This window comes from Enhydra lutris, unplaced genomic scaffold (assembly GCF_002288905.1).
Source record: "Enhydra lutris kenyoni isolate GAN:26980312 unplaced genomic scaffold, ASM228890v2 scaffoldscaffold35, whole genome shotgun sequence".
NCBI classification, from domain to species: Eukaryota; Metazoa; Chordata; class Mammalia; order Carnivora; family Mustelidae; genus Enhydra; species Enhydra lutris.
In genome coordinates, this window is record NW_019154119.1 from 53,193 (window position 1) to 75,805 (window position 22,613).

General features: G+C 34.9%; 1 protein-coding gene across 3 annotated transcripts in view; it reads right to left on the reverse strand.

Annotated features, from left to right (window-relative positions):
* The window catches only part of LOC111154155 (baculoviral IAP repeat containing 6), a 232,730-nt gene that overhangs the window by 42,611 nt on the left and 167,506 nt on the right, over positions 1 to 22,613 (reverse strand). For all 3 annotated transcript variants that reach the window (XM_022513574.1, XM_022513573.1, XM_022513572.1), the window contains exons 64-65: positions 20,196 to 20,360; positions 18,789 to 18,957 (exon numbers count right to left, since the gene is read on the reverse strand). In XM_022513574.1, coding sequence (XP_022369282.1) covers positions 18,789 to 18,957; positions 20,196 to 20,360 — 334 coding nt within the window. The remainder of the gene's footprint in view (positions 1 to 18,788; positions 18,958 to 20,195; positions 20,361 to 22,613) is intronic.

Here is a 22,613-nt window from a genome sequence, read left to right on the forward strand (position 1 = left end):
AGAGATCATGGCCCCAGCTGAAACCAAGAGTTGGATGCTCAACTGACTGAGCCACCCAGGCACCCCTTTACTCAGATTTTAAGATTAATTGATATTCAACTGAAAATGTGCTGGACAGGACGAGAATATAGCAGCGAAGAAAAGTTTAAACAAAATCCCTGTCCTTGTATAGCTTACAATCTAGGTAGAGAAGGACAAATGAGTACAAATTTTTTTCAGACGCTAAGAAGTACTCTGACGGCTACAGAAACGATTGAAATGGGGAAGGAGAATTGGGAGGGTACCTACTGGAGGCAGGCCTGCTTCACTGCCCACAGATCTATACTGGGATTAGAGTTATGGGGGATGAGGCACAGGATTCCTGAACTCTATGTGGCAACTGATTAAAACTTATTAAAATTAGTCGTGATGGTCTGACAAACAGGGAGGCTGTTTAAAGTGACAGAGGTGTAGGGGCTCATTTCACACCTTCCAACAGTGATGGAGAGGACAGAGGTAGAAAAGTACGACTGCTCGTCCTTGCTGTATTTGAAATTTTACCCTCCAACATAATCATGTATAGAATTTTCATATATACTTGTTTATGTTTAAAGCCACTTTTCCAACCCATGACCTAATATTACTACTTACTATAATTTTATAGTAAAACATAGTACACTCCACTTTTCAAGAAAATTCAAGTCAAACCCCAAAGTTACAAATCAACAAGCATAAAACCCAATGTTAATACTTGTGGGAATACGAGAAAGCCAGACTTATATAAACAGGTATGTATGAAGTCTGACAACCAATACGGTATTATTTAATGCCCACATTCCGTGACCCAGCAGTGCCACCTGTTCCTACACACCTATAAAACACAATATAACACTGTTCTTAGGGGCACCTGGCGGGCTCAGTCGATAGGGCACGCAACTTTTTCTTTTTTCTTTTTTTTTTTTTTTTCAAAAAGATTTTTATTTTTGAGCACATGACTCAATCTCAGGGTTGTGAGTTCAAGCCCCATGTTGGGGCCTCTGTTGGCCCATGAGCTTATTTAAGAAAAGATAAAATAAAGAAAAAAGATTTTATATATATATATAAAAAATAGATATATATTTATATATATATCTATGTAATATATATTTATATATATAAAACTGTTTTTAAGTTGGAAGTACCCAATTTAAATTAAGGGTTAAATACACAATAACATCCAAATGATTCTATCCTATGCAGCATTTAAAAAGAACACAGCAGATCTCCTATACCTATATCTGAGTGAAAGAGTTTGCCAAATAACACATAAAGATGACATTTATGTAAAGAGACTCAAATATATTTTTTATGGCTGTGGAACTATGTAGGAATACTTAGAGGAAAAGATGAATTTCTAAACATTAATGTTACATACATGAGTTACATCTCACACTAATTAACCTGACAAATCACACATCATTCATGATGCAGTCTACTTTTTTTAAAAGTAAGCTATAAACCCAACGTGGCGCTTGAACTCACGACCCAGAAATCAAGAGTCACATACATATTCTACCAACTGAGCCAGCAAGGCACCCCAAGGCTACAGTCTATTTTGACCATTTCTCTCTTTCTCGACTCCTTCACCAGGCATATCACTTTGGTAATATATATGTCTAATCCTTTTTCTAGACAATTTTTATTTCTTTGTGTGGATAACTCCTTGGAGAAGGAACTATGGCCCCACTGTGTGTATGAAAAGCTAAGATTTAGTAAGCTGTACAAGCAGCTAAATAGAACATAGCAAGACCAACACTGACACTGAAGTATATCTAACTCTAGCGCTTTTTCGTTATACCATGATGCCTCCTGAGTTGTCCAATATAGTAATCACTGGTCATATACAGAGCTACTTAAATTCAATTAAAATATAAAAGAATTAAAAATTCTGTTCCTTGATTATACTAGCCATGTTTCAAGTGGTCAAGAGTCACATGAGCCCGTGCTGGACAGCACAGATACGGAATGTTTCCATCATAACAAAAGTTCTCCTGGATATTGCCATCTTCAAAAGTCAAATTCCTTATATTCTGTTCACATATACAAACTGTGAAAAGTAAGTGGGTATATGGGCTCTACCCAAAGAGATGGGTCTTTCTCTGGGAATTGTAGGTATCACATAGAGTAAAAGAAAGAACCTCTAGACTATATTCAAAACAGGATGAATACTTTGCTTCAAAATCAGTGATATATACATGTATTGGATATACTTGTATAGTTAGACATAGAATACTGAGAATATTAATCATTAACTAGTAACGGTATTTTCATGCAGAGAGAAGGACTAAGGTTGGGAAGGCAACATTAGGGTGAATTACTTTTTAATCATATGTCATTTTGAACTTTTTTTTTTTTTTTAAGATTTATCTATCTGAGGGACTCCTGGGTGATTCAGTCAGTTAAGCGTCTGCCTTTGGCTCAGATCATGATCTCGGGGTCCTGGGATCAAGGCCCAAATCTGGCTCCCCACTCAGTTGGAAGTCTGTATCTCTCTCTGCCCCTATCCCCCAACTCGTGTGCATGCACACGCACTTTCTCTTTCAGATGAATATAATCTTTGTTTTCTAATCTTGTTTTATTATTTTTTAGAGGAGGGAGGGCAGGGGAGAGAGGCAGAGAGAGAGAGAGAGACAGACTCTTAAGCAGGCTCCATGCCCAGCACAACCCTGAGATCATGACCTGAGCGGAAATCAAGAGTTGGACGCTTAATGGACTGAGCATCCCAGGTGACCCTGTTTTCCAACGTTATTAAGTAATATATACTTACAGATTTCCTCAGAGTTTGGTATTTTTCCTAACACTCTTTTGAACAGAATTCTATGAATGCAATTTATGCTTCATATTACACTTCCAGATAATCTACCCTCCACTGCTCTGCAAGATTCTATTGTTGAAGAAATTAAGCCTAATACAACAAAGCATGCCTTTTTATAATATGAGTAATTAATAACACATAATCTCACATTAGAGAAGAAGCAAAATAAATTATATGCTAAACCTCATCATATTAAAGTGACTTCAAACATTAAAGTGACAGGACCTTATTATATATATAACACAAAAACTGTCTCAGACATTTCATAACAAGACACTTTGCCAGGATAACCAAGAGGATTAAAAACAAACACCAATTTTGCCCTTACAACAAAACAGTTGAGGCAAGATTGTGTCTTTTTTTTTTTTTTAAGATTTTATTTATTAGAGAGAGGGTGCACAAGCAAGGGAACAGCAGAGGGAGAGAGAGAAGCAGGTTCCCCACTGAGCAGAGAGCCTGATAATGGGGCTCCATCCCAGGACCTGACCCATCCTAGGACCATCCCAGGATCATGACCTGAGCCAAAGGCAGCTGTTTAACCGACTGAGCCCAACAGGTGCCCCGAGGAAACACTGTGTTTTTATTAAAAGACAACAACCCTGCTGAATTAAAACTAAAATGTTCTGATATATAAATAAATTTTTTGATCCAAAGAATATGAAGAGATAATCTGACAAAGGACATTTTAAAAAAAATGAAGAAACACATCTCCAAAAGGTACAGCATAAGCTTCTCACTAATCAATTAAGAATAAATGTATAAATCAGAGCATACGGACTACGAATCCCCAAAGGATAAGAGCAATTATAAGCTGTGCGGTCATTTTCCTCTCTAAAATTGGAAGACAACTAAATGATACAGGAAACGATTCTGATTACATTATCAATAAATCATTGAAACCAGAACCTCTAGAAGTAATCTCCCTCTAAAGGTAGCTTCATGTAAAATTTATATAAATTTATATATAAATCTAAATATAATATTAACTAAGACTCGTAATTGGTGGTACTTAATTGATATTACTATAAAACTTTTAATAATGTTTTTTATTATAGGTAACTAACAACAAAACACTAAAATTTGTTTCCTAAGCACCCAAAAATGGACTTAGAAAAGGACTGAAATATCTGGACTTCTAGTCTAATACTATTTTCCTGCTGCTTCTGCTTTATAAGAAAATAAATTTACACATTAAGGGAATAATCATGATGTTCTAAAAACAAAGAAAACTGGATCCTTCCAAACAGAACACCACTGTCTCGAAGGTAAATCATGACTATGACAACAGTAATAGCAGCTAACACTGGGAGCACACATATGCCAGGCAGGAACGGTCCTACGCATTTTTACATAAACATTAGTCAACTCAAGTCTCACAATTTCATTAGGTAAATATTATCTACTCATTTTCCACATGAGTAAAGTGAAGCACAGAAAGGATGACGAACTTTTTCAAGGCTGCATAATCAGTGATGTGGAAAGGACTGGATTCACAACAGGTCACCCAGCTCCGAAGCCTAGACCCTTAAGCACTAAAATATAATGCCACTCTAAGGTCACAATTTCAGAGAAAAGCACTAGCATGATTTACTAACACAGAGAGAAAAAGTACTTTAGGCAAGGGGGAAAAAATTAATATGGTTTGAAATTCATCATAGTTTTCCTTAAAGCACACTAAAAAATTGCCTTTAAGCTTTAATACTATATTATTCACAATCTTAAAAATTTTTTTCAAGGTATTTTTACAGCGGTCTCAGATTTAGCTAACTGCATTCACATGGTAAAATGAAAAACTGAGTTCTTTATTTTAATTCTCAGGAATCTTAAAAGTATCAGGATTTTCTTTTTTTTCTTTTTTAAGTTTTATCTTTAAATAATCTCTACAGCCAACGTGGAGCTTTGAACCCACAACCCAACACCAAGAGTCACTCACATTACTGACTGAGCCAGCCAGGAGCCCCAAGTGTCAGGATTTTCTAATTGTCACTTTCTTACAAAAAAAAAACTGTAAGGGGCGCCTGGGTGGCTCAGTGGGTTAAAGCCTCTGCCTTCGGCTCAGGTCATGATCCCAGGGTCCTGGGATCCAGCCCTCCATCAGGCTCTCTGCTCAGCAGGTAGCCTGCTTCCTCCTCTCTATCTGCCTGCTTCTCTGCCTACTTGTGATCTCTTTCAAATAAATAAATAAAATCTTTAAAAACAACAACAACAACAAAAAACTCTGTAAGTAATGCAAGAAAAATCATGGAATCATTTCCCGATAAATTATTTATAATTTTAAAAATCAATTTATTAAGGCATAAGTTATAATCAATATAAAAATGTGCCTTTCATGACTTCTGACAATAAACATTCCTGTGTAATCACTGCCCAAATGAAGATACAGAATACTTCTATCACCCCAAACACTTCTTCTTATGCCTCTTTCCTCCTATGGTCAGCTTCAAATAACCACTCCTATGCTCTCACTGTAGAAAGCGGATAAATAGGAGAGAAAACCAACACTACCAAATACGTTCTTTAAAAAGAAATAGAAAATCTGAATAGCCCCTTATTAGTTAAAACAACTGAATCAATTAGAAACCTTTTCATTAAAAAGCTCCAGATGGCTATACAGGTAAATTTTATCAAAACCATTTATTAATCTTTTAGGATCTCCTTCAGAAAATAGAGGAAGTGGAAATAACTCATTTTTGAGGATAAAATTAACCGATACCAATTTGAGACAAAGACATCACAAGAAAAAAGAAAAACTATGAATCAATACCTCTCACAAGTAGGGGGGGGGGGGGGGGGGGGGGGGGGGGGGGAGATAATAAATCACAACCAAATGGGATTTTTTTCCCAGGAATACATGGTTTACTTAACATTTGAAAAGTCAAGATAATGCAGCACCATATTAACAGACAAAAAAAAAGAAAAGTTATTATGAGAAGCTTAGCAAATCTAAATAAAGCATTTAACAAAACTCAAAACTCATTTATGATAAAACTCCAACCAAACTAGGAATAGAAGAAAACCACCCAGCCAGATAAACAGCTTCTAAAATATCCCTAGTGCAATCATCACATCCAATCTTTTCTCCCAAAGTGACAACTTCTACAGTATGTAGATGCACAAGAAAAGAAAAAGGCATACAGATTGAAAAGAAAGAGAAAGGTCTCTAATGTACATGGCATGACGGCCTATACAGAAATCATACGAAATCTAGTGGAACTAGTATATGAATTTCACAAGGGAGGGGGATATCAGGTAAATAAATAAAAATCAACTCGTTTTTATATACGAATGGTAGGAAAATGAAATTTTAAATAAAGCAGTACCATTTACAATGGCATAGAACGTGGAATTGGGATACATCTGACATAAATTCAAGGGTACAAAAATGGTACCGAGAGACATTAAAGGAAATCTAAACAGGTAATCTATACAGTGTTCATAGATCAGAAGACTCAATCTTGTTAAGTCGTCGGTCTTCTCCAATTGCTGTAAAGATTGAATATAATTACAATCAAATTCCCAATTTGACAATAGGTGTTTTTGTGGGGGTAGAAACTAACAAGGTGACTTTAATATGTATATGGAAATATAAACATCCTAGAGAATCAAAACAGTTACAGCTGAATTTTAATGCCATAATTACAAATTTTATTTTATTTTATTTTTAAAGATTTTCTTTATTTATCTGACAGAGATCACAAGTAGGCAGAGAGGCAAGCAGAGAGAGAGGGGAGGCAGGCTCCCGGCTCAGCAGGGAGCTCAGTCCCAGGACCCTGGGATCATGACCTGAGCCGAAGGCAGAGGCTTTAACCCACTGAGCCACCCAGGCGCCCTAGATTACAAATTTTATAATTAATGCATCTAAAAAGTAAGTAAACTCTTAAAAGATATTAACTGGCCAAATGCTTGCCTTTTCAAACTCTTTGGCAGGACAAAGTAACAAGAAAAAGAAACAAATAAAAACCTACAGTGATACTTTGACAAATTAAATCCCTAAAGGCAGAAATCCTCTGGTAAGAACAAAACAGAAATACTTCACATAAATCATGCAGAGCCTGTTTGGCTTAATAGCTATGACTGGCAAAAACATTACTACATAAACTTTCTACTCCTTCCAGTTGTAAGAGAAGAAGCTATAAGAGATTAGCTAATAAACTCTGATGTCCCTACACTAGCCTTTGTCTCTTCTCTCCATTTTGGTAGAAATAGTTAAGCTGTTTAGGTTCCAAATACCTTCATTCCTTTATCTTCTATCACTAATCTAGATACCTGCTGATACTTCTAGCTATACACATACAATTATTAAATGCTACTGTTTGTTATTTTTGGAGGATGGTACCTGAGATAATCTATTTTTACCTTCCCCTTTGTGTTTTTAGGCATTGCTTATGTTACTTATGGCTTGCACAAAATGATGTCTTAGATTTGCTTTACAATAACCTACTATGTGTACATATGTGTGTGTTTGGAAAGAACAGAGTGAAGATATAAATAAAAAGCAGAGCCAAGGGTTAATCACACCAATGAAGCCGAGTGATGGAGCTCACGGACGTTCATTATACTACAATCACTAGTTCCACCGACCTCAGACTTTTCCGTAATAAAAGATTTTATTAACTGTGATAGTTAGAAAAGGCAAGAAAGCCTGAGAAATGCTCTAGATTAAAGGAAATGAAAGAGGAACATATGTAACATGTGATCCTAGATTAATTGTTGGACAAAAAGCAATTTTTTTCTTTGCTATAGAGGACATGATTGGGACAACAGATGAAATATCAATGATATCTGTGAATCAGATGATTAGATGGTTGTATTAGATCAATGTGAACTTTCTGTATTCTGATTACTATAATGTGGTTATGTAGTAGATTGCCTTTGTCTTTTAGGAAATAAATCCTAAAACACTTAGGGGTAACAGGGTTATAATGTCTGCAACACATGTCTCACAACTGGTACAGAAAAAATGTGTATATATGTGTAAAATTTATGTATGTTTGTATGCATGTATAGATAGATAAAAGGAGGAAGGAAAGTGATATCAAACTTTTATAAAGGCATCAAACATTACTGACTAACATCTATAGAGGACAAGTTAAAATATGGCAAAATAACAAACTGACACACATTTTCAATCACCAGTTCTAGTAATTCTAAAGTTTAATGCTAACAAGGTCACCAAAATTAGTCACCACAACATTCTTTACAACAGCAAAGGAACCAATTTGTGCTTATCAGTATGGAGTTGACTTAATTACTAAATATCAGTTGTGTGCTCATAAAAATGAAGATATGCCTTATGATGCACTGGAGCAAATTCCAGAGTATGTAATCTTGGGGTATGTAATCTTGGAAACTTTTATAAAAGTGATAAAAATGTTCTACACATAACTGTGCCCCAAATCACCAAATGTACACTTTAAGTGAGCCGTACAGGAAGTGAATTCTCTTTCAACAGAACTGTCATGAAAACCTTTTTCTTCTTAGGTAGTACTTATTCATATACCATTTCTACTTTTTTCTTTTGGGATGTTTATTTTCTTCAATTGCTTTATAATACTACTTTGTGTATGAGGAAAAGAAAACAATAAGTTTTATAAACACTTAAACTTAATATGTTGTTTTAATTTTTAAACACATGAAAACACAGACATAAACGCAACTTCTAGAGCCTGTTTCAACTTGGGAATAGCAAAAAAATAAAGCTTCAGAAAAACTTTCCCTCTTCCATTAAAATTCTGAATAGCTTCCATTTCTACATTTAAATATCTGAAACACTATAATTTATATTGATATAAATGTAGCCAGTTATCCGAAAATTTCCATTTGTACTATTTTATAAACTCATTTAATAAAGTACTGTACAATGTTTTATTTTTCCCAACTTGCTTCCATGTAACATACAAAGAGAAACAGAACAAAGCACAAACCACCCCAATAAAAACCCCAGTAAATTATTTTGAGGATATCAACACCCATTCTAAAATTTACTTAGAAAGGCAAAATACTCAGAATAGCCAAGACAATATTTAAAAAGTCAAAGGACTGCTACAATCAGAATTTAAAACTTACTATAGAGTTACAATAATGAAGATAATATAGTATTGGCAAAAGAATAGACAAATAGATCAATGGAACAAAAACTGTAACAAAAATGTGAGCAAAAAAGTTTATAGCAGTTTTATTCATAACTGTCAAAACCTAGAAACAACCAAGATGCACTTCAAAAGGTGAATATGTAATTAAACTGTCGAATATCCAAGCTATCAAGCCACCAAATGATATGGTGGAACCTCAAATATATAATGCTTAGTGGAAAAATTACTTAGTGAAAGAAGCAAATTTGAAAAGGTTATATACTCTGATTCCAACTATATGACATTCTGGAAAAGGAAACAATGGAGTGTGTAAAGGGATCAGTGGTTACTAGAGGTTTCAGGGGGGTGAGAGGGAGGTTGGGATGAATAGGCAGAGCACAGCGAGCTTCTTAGGGCAGTGAATCTATTTTGTTTGATACTATAATAGTGGAATGCATGACACTATGCACTTGTCAAAACTCTCAGAACTGTACAAAACAGAGGGACACTATAGGTAAACCACCATCTTTAGTTAAAAATAACATATCATTATTACTTTATCAATTGTAACATGTACCACACTAATGCAACATGTAAGTAACAGGGTACGATATACTAGGAGTTGAAGAGAGAGGAAGTATGTGGGAACTCTGTAAAACCTACAACGGCTTTTAAAAAAATAAGTATATGAAATAAAAAATAAACTACATAAAATTATAGTATTTCGGATAAAATTATACAAGAATATAACTAATCCAAGGCACACTGGTTTTCAAAAAGTAATTAAATGGTCATAAGTTATCAAAAACAACAAGAAAAAGCACAAAATGAGAAGTATCTGTCCACAATAAGAATAATGCTGAGGACAGCCTGGCAAGCTAAAACTCAATAAAGTGGAGTTGGAGGAAAAGATATGACAATCTGCAAGCGCTGTATGATTGACAGTTGAAATTTTTTTTAAATCTAAAAATAAATGGAAATAGAGAAAATAAAATAGTTCTTTTAAGTAAATGAAACAGGGTAGTTCCCTTTATTCAAACAGCATTTATTTCATTCAACTGAGTTAGTAGTAGGAAGGGCCAACTGAGAATCTTAAATTATGAAAATAAAATATATTCTCTTCATATAAGGAATGGAAGCAAAAGCTGTGGAGACAGCGTAATCAGCAAAGGACAATGAGATGGACAACGGCCCGAACAGCGTGATACATAAAACTCGGGGTCTGATTTATAAATAACTTTACATAAATTTCATTATTGTATCAGGGCACCTGGGTGGCTCAGTGGGTTGAAGCCTCTGCCCTCCGCTCGGGTCATGATCCCGGGGTCTTGGGCTTGGGCCCCGCATTGGGCTCTCTGCTCGGTGGGGAGCCTGTTCCCCCCCCCGCCCCCCGTCTGCCTCTCTATTTGTGATCTCTCTGTGTCAAATACATAAATAAAATCTTTTTAAAAAAGTTTCATTATTGTATCATTTCTTATCCATTTTACACTTAAAAATGTCAAGGTTTTGTATGTTTGCATTTCCTGGAACATAGTTATTAATATCTAATTTTGCATTATTTGTGTTTTCTTAAAAAAAAAAAAGATTTTTGAATATAGCCAGAGAGAATTTGGAAAACTAAGGAAAAGATAATTTATGATCGCTTTTTCAGATATGTACTTTTAAACTAACATGGATGGGTGTTCAGTGAACAAAAGGAGTCGATAAATGTAACAAAGTCTTAATGAAAACCTGCCTGTTAAAACGTAAAACAGAGCTATTGTTTCAGTCTTGAATTCCTTAATCACTGTTTTTGCCCTAAAGAGCTGCATCAGAAAACCCTTAGCTGTCTTTTACGCTTTGGTCCTTTTTACACGCACACTTCCCTGTTGTAACAGGATTAAATGTGACCCGCTGACAAAGAGCACGAGCACAACACTGTTATGCAACGGCATGTCTGCAAGGGTGGCTTACAGCTCCTTTATTCAGTAAGTACCAAGTGCATGTTCAGTGCTACTGCTTACTACTATGCAAGCCAAGTCACTGCCCTCCTGATGCTCAGATGTTTCCTGGTTGCTGAATTATGCAATACCTGAAAAATACCTTGGAATTTTCAACAACTAAGGATACAAATGTCTGATAATACTATAGTTATTCCCATAAGAGAAATTTTCTAATTTAAAATAGTAACTAGGGGCGCCTGGGTGGCTCAGTCAGTTAGGCATCTGCCTTTGGCTAAGGTCATGATCCAAGGATCCTGGGATCGAGCTCCACATGGGGCTCCCTGGTCAGTAGGGGAGTCTACTGCTCCCTCTTCCTCTCCCACTGTCCCTGCTCATGTACCCTCACTCTCGCTCACTCTCTCAAATAAATAAAATCTCTAAAAAGAAATAATAAATTAAAAAATACAAACAAAACATGGCTCTGCAATTAAAATACTTAGAAATGAAATTACTTAAAGGACAATTTTTTTTTTTTTTTTTTTTTTTTTTAAAGATTTTACTTATGTGACAGAGAGAGAAAGAGAGTGCTGGATCACAAGCAGGAGGAACAACAGAGAGAGGAAGAAGCAGGCTCCCAGCTGAGGTGGGATTCCGATGCAGGGCCAGGACCCTAAGAATATGACCTAAGGGGAAGGCAGGCACTTAATCAACTGAGCTACCCAGGAGCCCAACTGAAAGGACATCGTAAGTGAGGACATACCATGAAGAATATTGGTCCATTAATAAACAGAAGGTATTTTATGGCTATGCTATGATTTTTTATATATAATTAGCACTAACTCTATCATATACAAATGCTAAGATGGAAACATCAATGAGTTTCATATAAATACACTGATAAAAATAACTTCTGTACGTAACAATTCATACACAGTATTTCATCTCCCTTGCAATTTTCTAATTATTTAATTTATTGAATTTATACTCCTCAACCAAGCCTTAGCCAACAAATTATTTTGGGGATTCATGTCAACCCTAGATATGCTGAACTGAACTGAACTGAAGTTGGCAGATAAGCCAGCAACTAGACAAGAAGAAGAAAGAGAGAAATCTACATCAAAGTATCAGAGGATCAAAGCATGTATGTTTTTTTACACAATCAGGGCCAACCTGCTCTACCCAGCTGGCAGGGCATTCTACTGGGGATCTCTCTGTCTCTCTCTCTCTCTATATATATATGAAATATTTTATAGTTTCTCAGTGTAAACCTAATTAACTGTTTTAACCAATTCCTTTATTATAGGGTCTTTTTTTTTTTAAAAAAGTGTTCTACTATTTATCATATAAACATCTAGTTTGTATGATATTTAATCATATAATGGTAATACAAGCAGCATAAATTTGGAAACAAATACAACTTTAATAGGTTTACAACTTAATTATTGAGAAAAGAAATAAACATATACAAGTTGAGGTGTTTATAGAAGAATTGGAGAGTTATGTTTAACTTGGCAAGTTGGTTAGGTGAAATTTCATTAAGAAAGTTCATACCATAATAGGACTACAATGTGAGAAGTGAAAATATAAGCATTAGCTACACTGGCAACTAACAGGAAGGGAAGGATCACTTAACTTTGGTTAATAAAGGAAGGTATCTCTGAAATTTAGCAGGTATTTTAACCTTACAAACTTGTACAAATGAAGTCAACTAGAAACCCATTTAAAACTTAATTAAAGCAACCTCTTCCCCCCTTTAAAATTTACCAATAAAATTATTTAACAGAGTGATGTATTCTGTATCAAAGATATTTATTCCCACACAGGATGCCTTTGACAAATATGAGAAATTCAGTAAAAGGAACTAACATTTTTTGATGAATGCCTATGGGCAAGGCATACTAGGTAGATACTAACATGATCAAAATTTTGGCTTTCTGTATTCTTTTACCACAAATGAAATAAATGGTAGATAGCTCCTAACAGTATCTTGTTTTTAAATCGCATATAGAAATAAATACACCAAATATAGGCAAATAGTTCAAATTTTTTGTACCCCTCAACTAATTTTCAAGAAAACTAGGACCATATTATAATACAGCTTGGGATTAAAGGCCAAATGACATATAGCAGAAGAATCTTTAAAAATTTTTTTTTTTTTTTTTAAAGATTTTATTTATTTATTTGACAGAGAGAGATCACAAGCAGGTAGAGAGGCAGGCAGAGAGAGAGGAGGAAGCAGGCTCCCTGCTGAGCAGAGAGCCCGATGCGGGGCTCGATCCCAGGACCCTGAGATCATGACCTGAGCCGAAGGCAGCGGCTTAACCCACTGAGCCACCCAGGCACCCCGAATCTTTTAAAATTTTAACCCGTTTCTTAAAGCCTCTGCCTTCGGCTCAGGTCATGATCCCAGGGTCCTGGGATGGAGCCCTGCATCGGGCTCTCTGCTCAGCAGAGAGCCTGCTTCCTCCTCCCTCTCTGCCTGCCTCTCTGCCTACTTGTGATCTCTGTCAAATAAATTTAAAAAATATTAAAAAAAAATAAAATTTGGGGGCGCCTGAGTGGCTCAGTGGGTTAAGCCGCTGCCTTCGGCTCAGGTCATGATCTCAGGGTCTTGGGATCGAGTCCCGCATCGGGCTCTCTGCTCAGCAGGGAGCCTGCTTCCCTCTCTCTCTCTCTCTCTCTCTGCCTGCCTCTCCATCTACTTGTGATCTCTCTCTGTCAAATAAATAAATAAAATCTTTAAAAAAAAATAAAAATAAAATTTTAACCCATTTCTGATAGACTGTTCATTAAAACAGCGCAAAGAAACATGCATAATACAATTCGAAAGTTTCAAATAAACCATTACCAAGAAAACTGTAAGATACAAAGTTAAGTACTATGTGTCATAATGGCTCAATAATTTCTACTTACTTGTTCCCAGGCAATGTGTATCAAAAAAATTACCAAAACTAAGTTTTCATAAATGATGAGATTACTCATTTTCTATTGATAAACCACTAGGTTTTCATGGCACAACACTAATATAATCTCCAAGCTCTCAAAGAACGCTAGACCCTCCTGAATTTGCTTCCCTTAAGACCAGAAAGATGAGTACAGGGGTAGGTGTAGGGTTGGGGAGAGAAGATGAATTAACTTTTTAGTAATAACTTCAGGTATTAAAGAATGTGGTCATGTTTAAATTTAGACATTTGCCATAACAACAATTAACTTTACTCTCAAAATAGTGTATTCATGAAATTAAATTTAAATCCTGACTTTTTGAGAAGTATAATGAAAGATAAGATACAGTAAGAACATATAAACATATAAAATCTGTGTGAGGGAAATCAGACGGTGTAATACAGCTTGCAATAATGGGTTTTGTCCCACTATAGCTAGCTCTGGAACTACCAAGTCAATACTGTGAAAAAATGAGAAAATTTTAATACCAATATATACCATTATTTAGCTAAATTGGTAGATACTCTATAACGTTCCCAACAAAAAAGTCCTGTGCTTGTTCTCTCATTTCTACCTTCTAACTTATGTTTGTTTATTCACTTCTCTTTTCCATAATGAAAAAGCCATTTCTATCTTGCTTTAAAATTTGAAAATTTGTGGGGCGCCAGGGTGGCTCAGTCATTTAAGCCTCTGCCTCTTGGTTTTGGCTCAGGTCATGATCTCAGGATCCTGAGATGGAGCCGTGCAGCAGCTCCACTGCTTGAAATTCTCTGCCTCTGCTCCTCCCCCTAAACCCCTGCCCATTTTTGTGCTCTCAAATAAATAAAATTTAATTTTTTTTTAATTTGTGAGTTTAATAATGGCCATATTACTGCTAAACAGTTAAACCTAGGCAAATGAATAAATTTCTCTGGATTTCAATTTCAAATGAGAATTCAATTCTCATTTGTTCCTTCCTCATCTGTAATTGGCAGGAACTGAACAGGAAAACTGAAATTTCCCTTTCTGAAATTATATTTACCTCCATGCTATGAAACCATCACTAAAATGGTAGAATTTTTATGACACTTTGATAATTATTGGCAAGTAATTTAATGTGCTCAGTAATGTTGCTTTCTGAAAATATGAGCATGTCATTTTCCAAAATAGTATGGAGACAAGGTGACAGTGAGGAACCTTAGAGTAACATTCGACATTCACCCATTTTTTAAAAACCAAGTATTGCTGGCAATGAAACAGGATCCCCATCTAGTGGCCAGCAGGGGAACTGCATGCTTACTGAAGAGCATAACTGTTAACCACCACTTGAATAAAAAAATGATCCTTGTTTACAAGGCAGCGTTCAAAATCCATGGCAATGAGAAAAAGAAGTCAGACTGTTGAGAGAAGCAAGTTAAAATGAACATGTTCTTTATACAAGGATTTTCCTATCTACCTAACTACTTTCTCTCTTTAAGGGTTTTTATTATTTCTTTGAAAATTAATAATTGATCGCTTCTCAGCCTTTTGGCTAAGATCAAGTGAAAATTAATAATTGAGATAAAACATTTAATTCACTTATTTGAATTACCCACCTTGAAGCTCTGGCTTTAGATTTACCGTTTTATAATTTTTCTAACAATTCTCTTATAAATTAGCTTCTGAAATTAAGTTCCTTCAAGAAAAATTTAAAAGTACATACACAATACTGTTCGATACAGTTGGCCAACACTGAGTTATGTTACTGATTTCATGTTAATCTAATGTACAAAACCAAATAAGAACACTAACAGATGTCTTTATTTTAGTTAGCATAAAAAGAACTATTTAAGCTTCAAATGTACTCAACTATTTCAAGTAACTGGAACCATGCTGTAACATTTGACAAATCTGATTAACTTAGCTAAATATGAAGACTTAGACTGCCCCTGTGACGCTGCCAAACAAAACACTCCAAAAATTTCTCCATTCTTTCACTTATAACAAGCTTTTACATTTTGTTCTCCACCCATTTTCAGGCCAATAGAGAAAAGCCAATATATGAAAAGGTTATAATAGGAAAACTATTAGTCTATTAAAAATTCCTCCTGAAACAGTTAATTCACAAAAAAAGAAATATTAGGATTTTTCTCCTAACAACCATAAGAAGGAGGACAAAAAGGAGGTGGGAAGGGAGTAAGAAAGCATATTCTACAGTTAATGGCAGACCAGTGAAAACCAGAGTGTAAACTACTATATGTTTCTATATTTTCTTGTCTTGATCACCTATCATTTTAAAAACATGTAACAGGGCGCCTGGGTGGCTTAGTTGTTGAGCATCTGCCTTCGGTTCAGGTCATAATCCCAGGATCCTGGGATCAAGCCCTGCATCAGGCTCTCTGCTCGGTGAGAAACCTGCTTCTCCCTCTCCCACCCCCACTTCTTGTACTCCCTCCCTCACTGTATCTCTGTCAAATAAATAAATAAAATCTTTATATTTGACAGAAAGGAAATGTGCACTGCTTGACTACAGCTCTTAAAAGAGCCTACTGCATTATGCCTGTGTTTCTGTGTATTATCTGCTAGCAATGTAATCAAATCATCCCTTAAATATAATGTCGCAAGTGAAATTATTAGCACTGTTGTCACACTTAAATACCAACTTGCCAGATAGGCAATGAAATAAATGGTGTATTCTTTAAAAACGTCGATATTATGAAAGGCAAAGAAAAGCTGGGAAATGTTTCAAATTAAAGGAGAAGAGATAGGACAACTGAAGTAGAAGATTCTAGACTCGATACTTTACCCTATCCCACCACCCCAAACTGCCAAAAATAATATTCTATACGCAAACGATAAAACTGGAAAATGAACTATAAACTAGTTTTCTAAAACTGGAATTTTCTAAAAGATTTTATTTATTTGAGAGAGGGAGAGAGAGCATGAGAGAGCACAAGTGGTGGAGAGGGAGAAACAGGCTGCCCATGGAGGAGGGAGCCTGATGCGGGGCTCCATCCCAGGACCCTGGAATCATGACCTGAGCTGAAGGCAGCCACTTAACCAACTAAGCCACCCGGGGCCCCTAAAACTGGAATTTTACTAAGTTCCAAGAAAAATGACTATATAACTTGTTCAGATTTTAAAATGCTACCTTAAAAACTAACATTTTAACCAAAATTGATTATGTAAGTAACATATTTATTAATGTAACATTAAGCTATGTTTTCCTCAAAAATTCATATTCAGAATGAATTTTAACACTCATCTTAAATGAGTATACTTTTCACACCAACTAAAGATCAGACTGCATCACAAACTCGAGAATAATTTTCTCTGATCACTGAAAACATAATAAGAAGTGTGCTACCAAATTATCTGACCTATTCATCTTAACTAAGTCACTATAATTTATCTAAAAATATAATTTCAAAATAATTTGTTACCACATTCAAATGTGAATATATCAATTCCAACTATACCACTGGTATCAGCTTCAAGCACATAAACCTAAACATTGGGCTGGGGAAAAAAAAATCACCTTTTACAGATAAATAGTACGTCACAAAGGAAAGGTCAAACTCTGATTTGTCGTATTAAATTTCTAAAATAGCTCCAAGATAGAGTATCAAAGTCTCTGTGATCCCAGATGGTTATCAAAATCACTACTTATTAACATACTCAGCAGAAATTACACTTTACATGAATACATTATTTTAAATAGTAAACGTAGATAATACTGGATTTCCTTTTTAACCCTGAACCATAAACATAAAAGCTCAGTGTTACACAAAGAGTGAACTATAGAACAAGTTTTTAAATTTTTGAGGATATAAATTTTGAAAGTGAAATGATTAATACAATATTTTAATAATGTGGAAAGAGATAAAGAAAAACCTTATCTTATTCTATTCAATTTCTCTGTACAATCCAATATTAAATTTTGGCACCAGTATGTTTATAGCTTTAAATATTTTACTTAATCAACAAATATACTGTTTATTTGACAACTACTTTTAAAAAAAGACAAATGTGACATATGAAATAGGTCAGTGTAAGAACAAAATCAATCTAAATAATATATCACCTCAACATTTTTATGAAGAAGTGTAAGGTAGACTAGAGAACCATCTGTTTTTAAGCCCAATAACCTCCACGATGGTAGAAGTTAAGGGGCAATTACCTCTTTTCAAATACAAGTAGCTTTTCCATCCATCCAACTGTGCATTAAACTGCTACCAAGTACCAAACAGACTTCAAGACTTAATCCCATCATTTTCCTCACCTATCCTTCCTTAATAATATAATTACATGGGTAAAACTCTATTTTTATAAGCAAGAATATGAATAAAGACAAAGATAAGAAGCAGAGCAGACAGTTGAAAACAAAAACAAAAAACCTAAAAGTTCTTAACTAAAAGGAGGAGATGTTAACTGCTTTGTGTTTTTTTTTGGCAATATCTCTAAACAAAAAATAACTATTATTATTTGGAAAAAGAATACCAATTCTTGGAACTAATTTCACAACCATAACTAGTTTCAATTATCAGTTGCATACTGGCAAAGTAAATAACTATAGTACTTTTCTTATTGAATTTGTAAAAATTAGCACTTATTATCAAGTATCTATGGATTAGAATAATTTGTATATCTGCCTTTCTTCAATTTACCATCGTCTGAAATTGTACAGTGCTTGAGAAAAACATTAAAATGCACATTAGTTCAATCAACCATATTTAGCTCAGAACACAGTCAGGAAGATGCCAGCCTTTGCCCTATTAATTTCCGTTATACATTATTTTTTAATACAGTACATTCACAGGTTAAAACAAAGGGATAAGGAAAACTTTCATTTTGTGTTCCAGAACAGGTCACAACACAGTTATCCAATTAGGAGCCCCTAAAGACAACTAGATAGCTCCAGAAAAATTTTTAAGAAAGAAATCCATTAATCTTATACCTATATATATCGGGGAAGACTAACACCAAATACTTCAATTGTACGTTATTATGTTAATAGATGATAAAAGAAGTCAACAAAGGACTAACAACAATGTGATTTACCTGAATCATTTCGTAGATAAGAGGACATAGCTGGGATGAGGCAAGACTGACTGAGCAGCTCTAGAAGTACAGAAGGAAGGGCATTACTGTTCTGAACTCGACTCTCATGAGATGACTGGGCTTCTCCATCTACTGCACCACTCACAGGATTTATATAGCTTGCAAGAACCTAAAAATGAAAATTGTTGGGTTCACATTGGATTTTAGCTTACCACACTTCAAAAATTCACATTTTATTAGATATTCAGAGTACTGTTTATATTTTCAAGTCAGTCACTGTCTATCTTTTAAAAACAAGATATTCTTTTCTTCAGATTTTCAAAAGAGAAGGATGTGCTTTTAGCATGATGGTATAGTGTATACAGTTAGAACATTTAGAAAAAGTCCACCTAAGAACACATATTTCAAAACTTAGCAGCAGCCCTAAGTCGGACTCCCTGCCTGGCAGGAAGCCTGCTTTTCTCTCTCCCACTCCCCTGCTTGTATTCCCTTTCTCGCTGTCTCTCTCTCTAAACAAATAAAATCTTAAAAAAACAAAAAACAACAAACAAAACAAAACAAAAAAACTTAGCAGAAATTCTGACATTATTTATTTTATTGACTAGATTCAGTTTACATTTTGAGGATGATCTTAGAATTCTATACTAGAATGAGCCTATCATTCTAGAACTGCAGAAAATAAGGCTCAAAGATTTAACCTATTTTAGGGGCACCTGGGTGGTTCAATCATTGGGCATCTGCCTTCAGCTCAGGTCATGATCCCAGGGTCCTGGGATAGAGCCCTGCATCAGGCTCTCTGCTCAGCGGGAAGCCTGCTTCTCCCTCTCCCATGCCCCCTGCTTGTGTTCCCTCTCACTGTCTCTCTCTTTCTCTCAAACAGATAAATAAAATCTTAAAAAAAGAAAGATCTGACCTATTTTAGTCAATTAGTTGATGCAGGGACTCAAGCTAGTATTTAAGCGTCTCCCCCTTGTCATACTGGTGCTGTGGGATTTTCGGTGTTCGTTCAACTTGCCTGATTCTAGAAGTCATAAAACAATATGAAACAAAGAAACAAATATATAAAAAAAATAATTTTTTTCCCTTGAAGAGTCCAGACACAGCACTTTAGATGAAAAGAGGACTGGAAGGAGATAGATATGGTACATTTTCCAGTTATTGGGTAATTTCATACTCGTCACTTTCCTCTCAGTGAAGAAGCTAATTGAGAGGGAAGAAATTTATAGTTACAGTAGGGAAGAACAATCTTTGTCCAGTAGTATCTTAAATGTACTGAGAACAAGGAGCATAATGTGTTTTATACAAGTAGCTGAAGATGAGTTGGAGAGTCATCAACACTTAATCAATACAAATATAAAAAAATAATTTTAATTATTATCCCTGACAGTATCAACGTTGTAAACATACCTGCAGAAGACAGGTAACATGTTCCTCTTCCAGCCTCTGTTTGGTTAAGGCTTGTTCCACATCCCATCCAGAAGCTGTAGAGCCTGTTCCAAAGCCAGTCCCTTTGGCCCAATACAGCTGCTGTTCTTCTGTTGATGTAGGGTTATGAGAGCTTGATACCTGCGGCTTACAACAAAAAAAAGAAAATTTCTTACTATTTGATTTTAGTTGCCCTCAAAAATATTTATCAGTGCAAAAAGAAAGAGTTTAGCTGCGATAGAAAACAGTCTGAGGATTCTTCAAAATATTAAATAAAGGGGGCACCTGGGTGGCTCAGTGGGTTAAGCCTCTGCCTCTGGCTCAGGTCATGATCCCAGGGTCCTGGGATCAGGGAGCCTTACTCCCCTCTCTCTCTGACTGTCTCTCTGCCTACTTGTGATCTATCTGTCAAATAAATAAATAAAATCTCTTTTTAAAAAATTAAATAAAGGATTACTATGTGACCCAGCAATTCCATTCCTAAGTATATAACCAAAGGGGAAAAAAAAACGGATAAGCAAATACAGGTCCATGTGTTTTCACAGCCAAAAGTCAAACTGTAACAGCCAAAGACTGTAACAGACTGTAACAGCCAAAAAGTCAAAACAGCCCAAATACCCTTCAATGGAAGAATGTATAAACAAATTGTGATATATATATATATATACATAGAAAACAATTACTCAGCCATAAGAAGTAATGAAGTACGATACATGCATGCTGCTTTGTGAATGAACCTCGAAAACATGCTAACATAACATAACATACTGCACCATTCCATTTATATTAAATACCCACAGTAGGTAAATACAGAGACACAGAACACAGACTGGTAGCTGCCAGGGACTGGGGGAGGGGGAAAATGGAGAATAAATGCTTCTATTTAAGAATAAATAAATAATTTAAATATTTATCAATAAAACATGGGGTAAAGACAAAAGAGTCAATGACTTAAAATTAGAGAAAACAGTGAAAGGAATAGGGATATGAGCCAGATCCCTTAGGATGAATCTAGTACAAGCATATCTTAGGAGAATTCTATAATGGTGTCATGTTTTCAATCAAGGTAAGCAAGACTGCTTCTATTTCTAGAAGGAATAATTCTCAATTTCTTTCTTTCTCAGAATGTGATGTGTAGAAAATTCTCTTTTGGCAAAAGAGGACATTTAAAAATGTGAATGGTGTAGAGACAGAAGAAATTACTTAGAACCAGTGGCCTTATTAACATAACCCCAAACTCTGTAAAGGTCAATTTTTATTATTATTTTTGTGGGCAGTAAAATTAAAATTAATTCTATAACAAGAATCCTCTTTTAAAGAATTTTCACTAAATATACTATGAACACTCAAAAGAGATTTTTAACTAAAAAAAAAAAAAAAAAAAAAAAGATTTGCAACTAAGATTAGTTTTAAGGGTTATTTAAAAATAATACCAGTGCTTTTCATTTCTCTTAATGGGAATATTTTCTAAGGAAGAATATTATGCATACTACTTTCATAAATTGACCCACAATTTAGTTTTATGGATCTGATTAAAAATGCCATCTTTCAAAAAAAAATAAAAAATAAAAATGCCATCTTTCACGTTTTATAAGATAAAGTGTTAAATGAATGACAATTTCATTACCATATAAACAGTTAAGAGTAAAATAACATTATTGATAGAAATTTATTTTAAAAAATTCTATAAAGTATAATAGTATATTTATTTTTAAAAATTCTATAAAGTATAATAGTATATTTCTATCAATAATGTTATTTTACACTTAACTGTTTGCATTTCCCCAAAAATTGTTAGAACTGATTTGTTAATTTCCTCCAAAATAAATCAGAAATTCCATCAAACATAAAGATCGCTTTGATAAGAAATACTATTGAACTGTTCTATTTTCTGTGCCCATGGAAATAAACATGAGCAAAGATCTCAGTTTACTGAAGACTAGTGTTTTTTAAAGAAAACTTCAAATATTTCACACACAAAAGTCTTACACATTTTTTTAAGATTCATTCACAGATATTTTCTCTTTTTGATGCTAAAAAAAGTATCTTTAAAAAGTTCATTTCATAAGTCAATCGGAGAAAGACAACTATCATATGATCTCCCTGATATGAGGAAGTGGAGATGCAACATGGGGGGTTTGGGGGGTAGGAAAAGAATAAATGAAACAAGATGGGATCGGGAGACAAACCATAAGAGACTCTTTTTTTTTTTCTTTTTTTTTAAGATTTTATTTATTTATTTGACAGACAGAGATCACAAGTAGGCAGAAAAGCAGGCAGAGAGAGAGGAGGAAGCAGGCTCCATGCTGAGCAGAAAGCCCGATGCGGGGCTCGATTCCAGGACCCTGAGATCATGACCTGAGCCGAAGGCAGAGGCTTTAACCCACTGAGCCACCCATG